Consider the following 11,848-nt stretch of genomic DNA (forward strand, 5'->3'; position numbering starts at 1 on the left):
AAGCAAGTAAGGATGTGAGGTTGAATTCTGGGGCATTATCACTTCTTATGATTTTGATGTTCTTGGAAAACTGAGTTTTTACAGTGGAGAAGAATTGTGACATGACCTGTTGGACTTCAGATTTTTGGGTGATGAGGAAAGTCCAGACAAATCTTGAGAAATCATCTACTACAGTTAAGAAATACTTGAATCCATTGTGTGTAGGGATTGAGAAAGGTCCCCAAACATCACAATGAATCATGTCAAAAATGGCAGTCGATTGATAGTGTGAGTCTGGAAATGGTAATCTCTTTTGTTTAGCAAGGGGACAAACTTGGCATGCATTAAGATGAGTATTTGATGGACATAGAACATCAGATAAAAGCTTCAACTTATTCAAGGATGGATGTCCCAATCTTTGATGCCAAACATCTAAGCTAACAATTGAGTTTACAGAGGCAGAAACAGATTTTGAAAGCTGAGAATTATCAATGTGAGGCAGAGAAGCTGAGGTTGAAGTTATGCCTTGTTGACCCTCTGATGTGTTTGGAAATTCAAAGAGGTAGAGATTACCAATTCGTTTACCCTTCCCAATCACTGTCCCCAGTAAAGCTTCCTGAATAATGAAGCTATCATGAGTAAAAAGAACCACACAAGCTGTATGTTTGGTGAGAGCACTGACTGAAATAAGGTTGAAGGAAAAAGATGGGACATATAGGACTGAGGAAAGAGTGGTGAGGGGAGTGAGTAGGACAGTACCTAAGTGTGTGACTGGAGCAGTATGGCCATTTGGAAGATTGACAGTAGCATTGGCTATAGGTGAAACAGAAGTGAGTAGAGAATGATCATGACACACATGGTGAGTTGCTCCTGTGTCTAAAATCCAAGTAGAGGAGCTAGAACATGAGATAGAATTAATATGAGAAGAGAAAGAGATTGTACCAGAAAAATTATGTGTGAGGGGATTTGAATTTGCTGTGGCAGAATTGTTGGTGTTGGTTGAGGATGAGGTATGGAGTTGCTGGCTCTGCAGGAGATTGACAAGCTGTTGATATTGATCAATACTTGGTAGATTAACAGTAGATGGAGCAGTCAGTAGAGTTGCATCTTCAACCATATTAACAAAACGATTCTGATAAGCAGGTTTCCCAGATGAACTAACAACTGCATTGCTTCCAGCATTACCTCTACCTTTTCCTTTTCCAAATCCAGGTGGAAATCCATGGAGTACAAAGCATTTCTCCACAGGATGGTTTGTCTTACCACAGTGAGAACAGAGGAACTTATTTTTGTTCAAACCTCGGCCATGAGAGACTGCAGCATTAGAGAAAAGCTGCTCACTAGGAACTGGAGTATGAGTCTGAGCAGATTGAGCTTGAGTGATAGCTTTGCCATCTATGTTTCGTTGCCTTTCTTCCTGAATAACTAAGGAAAACACCTTTGATAGAGAAGGAAGAGGCACCATAGAAAGTATGTTAGATCTGATCTGAGAGAACGAAGGATTTAAACCAACAAGGAATTGCATTGTGCAGTCAGCTTCCTGGTGTTGATGCCATCTTGAAGCGCTATCACAAGTGCATCTAGAGCATGTGCACCATGTCAGAGGCTGTGAGTTTCTGAATTCATCCCATATACTTCGTAGATTTGTAAAATAACCACTAACATTCGCGGATCCTTGTGAGAGAAACATCAGTTGTTGCCGCAATTGGTAGATCCTTGCTGAATCGCCAGTAGAAAATCGATCCTTCAAATCTGACCAAATCGCGTATGCATCATCGAAGTACATAATGCTTGAGCAGATTTCAGTAGAGACCGAGTTGCGGAGCCAAGATACTACCATACTGTTGCATCGGAGCCACGGTTGATATAGAAGGTCATCACGCACTGGACGAAGTATTGAACCATCAACAAAGACCAATTTATTTTTGGCTAGGAGAGCGGTGGTGAGTGATCGACTCCAAGCAGAATAGTTTGAGCCATTTAGCTGTTGATGAACTAAGATAGTGCCCGGACTATCACTCGGATGGAGATAGTAAGGACTAGAAGTGTCCTCAGCTGGAGGAGGACGATCATTACGATCATTGCCACGATTACCCCGACCATTCATCGTGAGATATGAAGAAGAAAAGGTAGAGATTACCTCTGATAAATCGCCTGGAAAAAAAATCAGTCGATTGTAGAAGATAATGAGATCGATGAGATCGATGACTGGAAAAAAAATCAGTCGATTGTAGAAGATAATGAGATCAATGAGCTGAGCTGATTGGAGAAAATAATGCGGAAGGCTTGCTCTGATACCATAATAAGATCATGAACATGAATCCATGGAGATGGATATAATGAACACCGAGAAGATATTTGGAGAGAAAAGGAATTATGATTCTCTTATTGAATGAATGAATCACAGATACAAAGAAGCAAACATATATACAATGCATGATGGTGCATGGTGGTGTAGCTACGTCTAAAGCACGATATAAATTCCCAGATGAATTAACTAACCGCTATCTAACGTCTAACTAACATGACAGCTAGCTGACGGTTGAGCTAAGTGGTTGAGTTAGAACGAGAGAGCTTGAGCGATGAGCCGAGCTATTCTAATAACATACACTACTATTACCCATATGCAAAATGGAATTAAATCAAGCTATAGCATGCTTCGATAATTCGATTAGCTCACTTCTCATGTCTTATATTGACGACGATGACTTGCAATTTCCCGTTCAAAACCGAAACCCCATTCATGTCATTTGACGTCGGACCCAAGTTTGACCCTTCAAATAATTTCAATTGCTTCATGGGCCTCTAATAGGATCTCGTAATCCTCGATAGAGGCTTGTGTGGGCATAAAGTTAATGTCAAATTTACGAAAAATGGCATAAATTGTTGCTATGCGAAAATCTTCATACACAATCTAGTTGGGGCAAAGAGGTTTAGAATTGGATTACAAGCATATTTGTGGATTTTGTTTTGAATCTTTTGATCCTTAATACTACTCCATCCGTCCCCAAAGTATATACAATTTGGGTTCGGCACGAGTTTTAATGCAAAATTGGTAAAGTAAGAGAGAGGTAGAGAAAAAAAAAGTAATTAAAGTATTGTTAGCGGAGAATGAGTCTTACCTCATTAGAGATTAGGGGTGGGTAAACGGTTTTCGGTTATTCGGTTAACCGAGAACCGAACCGGAACCGATTGGTTATCGGTTCGGTACCGGTTTTACGGTTTGCTCCAAGTCGGTTATCGGTTAAAACCGATAACCGAATTAAATTCAATTTTAATTTCAATTATATGTTTATTTAATACTAGAAGAAATTATAATTTACTTCTAGACTTTGTCACAATGGAAGAAATTGTAATTTATATCTAAATTTTGTCGAAGTCTCGTATTGCAATGTCAAAAAAGTCCATTTTAATTTGTGTCACTATCAATTATAGTACTATACTTATAAATTTATATCTCAAAGTCAATAAAGTACTTAAGCATTACTATTTTAAAAATAGAATTACCCTTCACTTATTATTGGAGAAAAGTTTTTAAATTATAGATCATGTAAAGTTTAAGTCTTTTAAAGTGCCTAAACAATTTATGTATTACTTGTAAATAGGAGTATAATAATAATAATAATAACAATAACAATAATAATAATAATAGATGAAAAGTTAAAGTTAAAACTATAAACAATTTTAATTTCAATTATATTTTTAATTAATAAATGAAGAAATTGTAATTTACTTTTAAACTGTCACAATAGAAGAATTTGTAATTTACTTCCAAATTTTGTCAAGTCTCATATTGCAAATTTGCAATGTCAAAAAAGTCTATTTTAATTTGTGTACTATCAATTATACTTATAATAACTCAAATTCAATAAAGTTTCTAAATATATTTTTAAAAATAAGATCTCTCAAAGTTAACAAGTGCTTAAGCAATACTCCTACTATTTTAAAAAGAGGGAACATCATTTTTGGTACACGAACTTTGCCAAAATATCATTTTAGGTCCGTGAACGTTGAGTTAGTATCATTTGAGGTACTTTTTACTATTTCCAAGTTTTTTTGACGAAAATACCCTCAATACCTTAAAGTGTATATATTTTTAATAAATTTATCGTATACTCATATTTTTTTTTATAAATATCTTTATAATATATTTTTGACAAATTTTCTAAATATAATTTGACCTTAAATATTATCACTTAATTTTGTGACATGCAAGTAAAATTGCTTCTTCAATTTTTTATATTAATTGTTTTTAAATTGAATAAAGAACTTTTCTTTAATAATAAAAAATTGAATAAAGATCTTTTCTTGCGTGTCACAAAATTAAATGATAATATTGAAGGTCAAATTATATTTAGAAAATTTGTCAAAAATATATTGTAAAGATATTTATAAAAAGATCTTTATTCAATTTTTTATTATTAAAGAAAGTTCTTTATTCAATTTTTTAAAAAATTAATATAAAAATTGAAGAAGCAATTTTACTTGAATGTCACAAAATTAAGTGATAATATTTAAGGTCAAATTATATTTAGAAAATTTGTCAAAAATATATTGTAAAGATATTTATAAAAAGATCTTTATTCAATTTTTTATTATTAAAGAAAGTTCTTTATTCAATTTTTAAAAAAATTAATATAAAAAATTGAAGAAGCAATTTTACTTGCATGTCACAAAATTAAGTGATAATATTTAAGGTCAAATTATATTTAGAAAATTTGTCAAAAATATATTGTAAAGATATTTATAAAAAAATATGAGTATATGATAAATTTATTAAAAATATATACACTTTAAGGTATTGAGGGTATTTTCGTCCAAAAAAACTTGGAAATAGTAAAAAGTACCTCAAATGATACTAACTCAAAGTTCACGGACCTAAAATGATATTTTCAAAGTTCACGGACCTAAAATGATACTTTGGCAAAGTTTGTGGACCAAAAATGATGTTCCCTCTTTTAAAAATAAGATAACATTTCACTTATTATTAGAGAAAAGTTTTCAAATTTTAGAACATTTAAAGTTTAAGTCTATTAAAGAGCCTAAACAATTTATGTATTGCTTGTAAATAGGAGTATAATAATAATAATAATAATAATAATAATTTTAAAAAAATAGATAGTTGTAATTTTAATTATATTTTTAATTAATAATAGAAGAAATTGTAATTTACTTTTAAATTTTGTCACTTGATTATGCATATTTTGTAACTAACAAACTATTGTTAGTCTTAGATGAAGTATGAACATCTATTATGCGGTTTCGTAACTTTTTGTTGGGTGAAAAACTGAAAATAGGCACTCAATTAGTAGGGCAAAACTTAGTGTATTTATTTGGTATTAATCTATTAAATTTGGTGTATTGTTTTAAGCAATTCGGCTAGTTCGGTTATAACCGATAACAGACCGGTTCTAACCGAGTCGGTTAATTAAGTAACCGAACTTGAGATCGGGTCGGTTCTGGTTAGTTTTTTTGACGAAATTTTGGGGTCGATTATTTCACACCTCAAACCCTCTGACGTATATTATTATAGTAAATAAATCCATAAATTTAAAACCTTTAACCCACATGTCAAAATAATCCAAGCCCCCTAGCTCAAGTAGTTGGGGAGGGTGGCAAGGATACCACGTCATCCTGGAGGTCTCGAGTTCGACTCCTGGATGGCGCAACTTGGGATTAATTTCCCCTGTGGGCCTAAACAAGGCTTGCTGCCTTGGGGCTTTGCAAGCTTAGTTCGTGCGGCCACGAGAGGCTGGGGGAGGCTAGTTCACTTGCCAATGTATCTCGAACTCGAAAAAAAAACCCCACATGTCAAAATAAAACACTAATATCAAATACATTCAAAATAACAACATTTATCTATATCATTGATATCTTTGAAAAATACTAGTGGTTTATATGAGCCACAACTCATTGTATAAATTTCACCTTACAATTATCAAACAAATTCTCTAACCAAACAAACAACTCGTAGGTCCTACCGTCCTATTGTGATTTGACGCGAAGGTCCCAATATGATTTGACCCGTAGGTCCCATTGTAATTGACCCGTAGGTCCCAATATGTCCAATGTGATTTCAGATCCAGGGCAAGATTGTCACAGATCCTCTTTAATTCAATGATTCAAATAAATCCAAAATCATGTGTAAACATGCCCATTGCATCATTTACATATTTCTATCATATTCCATCAAATAATTCATTTACAATATATAAAACATATTCATATCACATTCCACAAAATAATTCTAAATAACACATAACTAAATTAAGTTCACATCATACAATCCAAATATTCACTCCAATCTTACATATAGCAATGAACTGCGAAACAATAACATATATAAAAATGAATAGTGTGATTTATACCCACCTTATTTAGGATAAATAATTGAACCAAACACAATATTCTTGTGGGACGGAGGTAGTAGTAGTATGGATTCACCATCAACTCTCTATGCTCGGATGAGTGTCTCCTAAGCTTCACAATCAACATGATGTTGACTTTGTAGATATCACAACTTCTTTGGGTGGTTTGACTGAATAAACAACCATAATTGCATGACAAAATCAAATTGTATTTTATCCAATCTCTTAGACCTTAGTTAAATTGTCTTGCCTTTTACAGGATCGAGTGAATAAGAATACAGTAGTAAGTATAGTTAATTGTGATCCGAAGTTATAGAGCATTTTATTGGGCAAGCCCAAGATTGATCTTAGCGTCTTAATAGTTTGATTAATTTTATAGATCTCACTGTGACTTGAACTTTGTTGTGCATTTTTTATTAGTGTAGAAGCTGCATGAGTTGGGAACTGATATTTTACTTGGAATGTAAGAGTGTCCACTATAAGGTGGATACGCCCAATAGCCCCCGCCCCACTTTTTGTCCATAGCCTCAATTTTGTTGTCCATAGCCCCAAAATTTTGTGTCCGCCACTATAGTGGACACCTCCAATAGCCCTCAAGTTTTATAATCAACTTTCATTTTATAATGTTTCAAGTAATTATGAACAAATTTATCGGGCTATACGTAATTAGAAGAAAACGACTACACGAATTAAAATTAAAATTAAAATTAAAATTAAAATTAAAATTAAAATTAAAATTAAAATTACACACAAAATTAAAATTAAAATTAAAATTATACACTACATTTAATCTAGTACAATCACTAACATGTTTACACTGCGCCACCACCTCCCCTACGTGCCCACACTTCTTCAATCAAATCGGCTTGCGGTGTGTTATGTGATGTGGTCCTGCGCATATCAGCGAAGCGTTGGATCAAATATTCATTGCTCCGTGGTACGCCCATCTGGATCGGCGCGGAGGCAACACCGTGACTTGTACTTGCGCCCTCTTCCGACGCCCATCGCACTGCCTCAAAGCCTTCATCTTCTATTATCATATTATGCAATATGATACAAGCTAACATAATATTCGCGACATCATCTTCGTGCCAAACTCGTGCCGGACACCGTATAATAGCCCACCGCGATTGGAGGACACCAAAAGTCCGCTCAACATCCTTCCTAGCACTCTCTTGTTTGAGCGCAAAATATTGTTTCTTCGGTCCAACCGGTTGGCGGACAGTCTTCACTAATACGGGCCACCGCGGATATATCCCATCTGCCAAATAGTAGGCCATACTGTACTGCGTACCGTTGGCTACGAAGCTGATTTCTGGACCCTCCCCCCGACACTCCTCGTTGAAGAGCGGCGATGACTGAAGAACATTGATGTCGTTGTTCGAACCTGCCACACCGAAATACGCATGCCAGATCCGCAGACGGTAGTCCGCAACGGCTTCCAGAATCATCGTTGGATGTTTGCTTTTGAATCCAGTAGTGAACTGGCTTTTCCATGCCACGGGGCAGTTCCTCCACTCCCAATGCATGCAATCGATGCTCCGTAACATTCCTAAGAACCCGTGCATCGAACCGTGCATATCCAGTAAGCGCTGACACTCATCCGGGTTGGGCTTCCGTAGAAACTCCCCATCGAAAATTTCCCGGATCCCCTTACAGAACTGCCTAAGCACCGTGAGGCCAGTCGTCTCACCCATCTGTAGATATTCATCGAACATGTCCGCTGGTCCGGCGTAGGCAAGCTGCCGGATTGCAGCGGTGCACTTCTGTTGCGTAGACAGCCCGATCCGGCCAGCCGCATCACGCCGGAGGGTGAAGCACCGGTAACGCTCCGCCAAATTCGTCGCTATATAGTTGAACAGCCGTCGCGACATCCTGAATCTCCGGCGGAATATCTCGGGTGGATAACAGGGGGATATCCACAAAGTAATCATCCATTAGACGCTGGTGCGCACCGACGTGGTCTCGTGGGATTGTCCGCTAATGAGTAATGGCACGAGGGATCGCCTCCTCCGCATTCTCCGCCTCCTCCGCCAAACGAGCCGCTTCTTCCTGGGCGGCCTGGTGTTGCACCTGTTGAATCAGAACATTCCAGCTGTCTCTCCACAAATTGTTCATTTCCGACCCCAAATTGTAGTGAGAGAAATTTTTATAGATGTAGAGTTGGAATGGTGTGAAAATAATGAATGGAGTGGGGTGTATTTATAGGTGAATTAAAATGAAAAAAAATTAAATCGGCTATAGCCGCCACTAGGGGTGTGCATTCGAGTTTCGGTTCTGTTTTTTACCAAAACCGAACCAAAACCGAAAAACCGAATTTAGTTCAAAATCCAAACCGAACCGAACCCGAAAAACCGAAACCGAAAAACCGAAAACCGAACTTAAAAACTGAAAAACCCGACAAAACCGAAAAAGTCGAAAAAAACCGAAAAACCTGAAAAAAAATAAATATAATATAAATATATATTTATATATGTGTATTTTATTTTATTTTATATATACTAATAAAATATTTATATATAATATAAAATTAATAATACATATAATATATATTATATAGTAGAATATATTAAAAGAATATATATATTATATATAATATAATATATTAAAGTAATAGAATATATATATATATATATAATTCGGTTTTCGGTTTTTCGGTTTTTTTCTTCGCCCGAACCGAAAAACTGATTTTTTTTATTTTTAAAACCGAACCGAACCGAAAAACTGAAAAAACCGAACTGAATTTCAAAATTTCAGTTTGGTTCGGTTCGGATATTTGGTTTCCGATTTTTTTGCTCACCCCTAGCCGCCACTATAGGTGCGTCCGCCCCCATTTCGCCGCGTCCTCGCCCCGGAGTCGGCTGAAGCCCGTCCGCCCCCTACCGCCCCCATTTCGGTGTCCGCCCCGCGGGCGGACAACTTCTCCACTATAGCCCGCCCGCCCTCCGCCCCAACCCGCGGCTATAGCCGCGGGCTCCCCATAGTGGATACCCTAATTTCACATAATTTGTAAATTAAACATTAGTAGTATAAAAAACTAACTAGACTCCCCAAATTCTATCACACGTGTAACCCTCCCTCATTCATTCAAAGTCTATTTGAACATTGATCCTTTAAAAAAAATTTACTATTACTCCCTCCGTCCAACCTTAGAAGTCCCGATTTGCCATTTTCTAGTGTCTCACTTTAGGAATTCTGGTTGAAATATATCATAAATGGTAATAATAGGCCCCACATTCCACTATTTTTTTTCTATTCATATTTTGTTATAAAATTAATATATAAAAGCTGGACTCATATTCCACTATTTTTTTTTCACAAACTTTCCTTTATATTTTTTAAAAGAGTGATGCTAAATGACCATAATGTGGCCGGCCATAAAGAGTTAATTTAGTCCATTTACATGTATAAAAAAATTAGAATTACCGATATAAACTTATATGTGTGTGAATGGACTTGTGAGTTGATACTTATCTTTGAATTCCATTACGTAAAACACATTAATCATGAATTACTGTATACGTTGAGCAACAATCAAGAAATGACAGTAGTAATAAGTTGAGCAAAAACTATGAAAGAGCAACACTAACATGTTGAGCAACATATAATGAAGATGATATATAAAAGTAAAATCAAGTAGTATTAAACCAAAAATTTTTAAAAATCAATTTTTTTTGTTATTTAATTAATTTATGGCTGGCCATAATGTGGCCGCATAGCTTTATTCTTTTTAAAATTCATATCAACTTAAATAAGACTCCTAAAGCGGGACGGATAGAGTATTATTTATACAAAAGTTGGGTAAATAATTTTGATATACTATTATGCAAACGGCGATAAATTTGTTTACTATCCATTACCAACTTCATATCTAATAAGGTATGAAATTTAAAATATAAAGAGAGGCATATAGCTTTGAGCTAATGTTGAGTGATTAATATACCACATTTGCTATATCAAAATTAAATATCATCAAATCTTATTAAACACTATTTATTTTTTTTTATTATTTCCAAATTATCATGCAAGCGTCTTCCCTTTCTTGTTGCATACTGGAAACAACAAAAACACCTGCAATATGCTTGTAAACACCATAGATAAATTCAATGCAATTTTCTATTATTGGAAAGAATCAAAGAATAGAATAGTACATGAAAAACAGAGATTTTATATCCTTAGGGACAAAAGGTGATTCGCTCACCCCAGGCGCCCCCATAACCCGGCCCGACATCGCTATGGAGGGGTTCAAACACGGTACCTCAGCGGCCCATTAGGTGGGAGGAACTTACACTGGTAACCAGCACACAAGGAGCCACCACAGTGGTGAAACTCCCACACTGCGGCTGCCAGCATTCGATCCTGTCTGCTTAGGGACAATCTACCACCCAGGAACCAACTGAGTTAAGCCTGTGCGGGCTCAGAGATTTTATATCCTAAATAGAAGAAACAGAACACAAGCAGTGTTGCTAACTTGCTCCAAAATCACAACAATGCTTCCCATTTTCTCCAACTGAAACACTCTCCTTCTTCTCCATCTCAGAGATGGAGCAGAATATTCGGACCTAGAGAGCTTCATTCCTGAAATTCAACTCCAAATCAACAAACCACTCGCACCAATTCATCAAATTCATGAAAAATTGAACTGACTTTATCTTTATCACCTTTTTGTGCCATAGCGAGATCAATCAATCAGGCGCAGAGCACGAATCTGCAGGAAGGCAGCGCCAATCCAGCGAAGGAGACGAGGAACAGCGTGACTCTGTAGCGAGAGCACCACGTGAGTGGTCCCCACTTGATCTCCACGCTGGAGCTCTTCAACCGCTTCCCCCTGTTCGGCTCCTTGCTCAGATCGAAGCTCGCGCCCTTCATCCTCAGCTCCTGCACGCACCGCGTCAGCGCACGCGCCTCCGCCCGCTCCCTCTGCAGCTGCCCCTCCACCTTCCAGAACCTCCACAGCTTGCAGTGCACCATAAACGCGATCGCCGCCGACGCACATCCCGACAGCAGCGACGGAAACCACCACTCGCGGCACCTCTCCTGCGGCGACGATGCGAAGAGGATCGTGAAGAACACGCCGTGGAAGAGGAAGAATTGAGTGCAGAGGTGGAAGATCTCGCTCCGGATCGAGTCCATCCGCGATTCCTTTTTCGACATTCTCCTCCCGAACAGATCCTCCTCCCTCTGCCACAGCTTCAGCAGGAGGAAGTGCCCCGGGCTGCGCGAGATCTCCGCCAGCGGATGGCTCCGCATCGCCGCCGTACAAGCCGATCTGTGGCGCTGCTCCTCATCCACCACCGGAATTTCCACCACGTGAGCGTCTTTACCTTCCGCCATTGATATAGTCTTCCACAAACTTGTAAATATTACACAAATCTCAGCAATTTCACAGATATAGAGATCGATCGAGAGTGAGATAGATCTAGAGAGAGAGAGAGAGAGTTGAGATTGATTCGTTGAGGGAAACAGGGGAGTTACAGATATTTAAACGATGGTGGTGATGT

General features: G+C 37.3%; 1 protein-coding gene across 1 annotated transcript; it reads right to left on the bottom strand.

Annotated features, from left to right (window-relative positions):
* Positions 1 to 10,445: 10,445 nt before the first annotated feature.
* On the bottom strand, positions 10,446 to 11,848 carry LOC121758018. Its single transcript, XM_042153457.1, has 2 exons — positions 11,009 to 11,848; positions 10,446 to 10,925 (listed from the first exon to the last, which is right to left on the bottom strand). Exon 1 carries the CDS (start codon positions 11,679 to 11,681, stop codon positions 11,037 to 11,039), a length of 645 nt encoding a protein of 214 aa, XP_042009391.1. The 5' UTR covers positions 11,682 to 11,848; the 3' UTR covers positions 10,446 to 10,925; positions 11,009 to 11,036.

Source organism: Salvia splendens, chromosome 12, assembly GCF_004379255.2.
Source record: "Salvia splendens isolate huo1 chromosome 12, SspV2, whole genome shotgun sequence".
In the NCBI taxonomy this organism is placed as follows: Eukaryota; Viridiplantae; Streptophyta; class Magnoliopsida; order Lamiales; family Lamiaceae; genus Salvia; species Salvia splendens.

What these genes read in the sequence shown, in the direction of transcription:
- LOC121758018 (XM_042153457.1), bottom strand. Translation starts at nt 11,681, where the DNA reads ATGGCGGAAGGTAAAGACGCTCACGTGGTGGAAATTCCGGTGGTGGAT.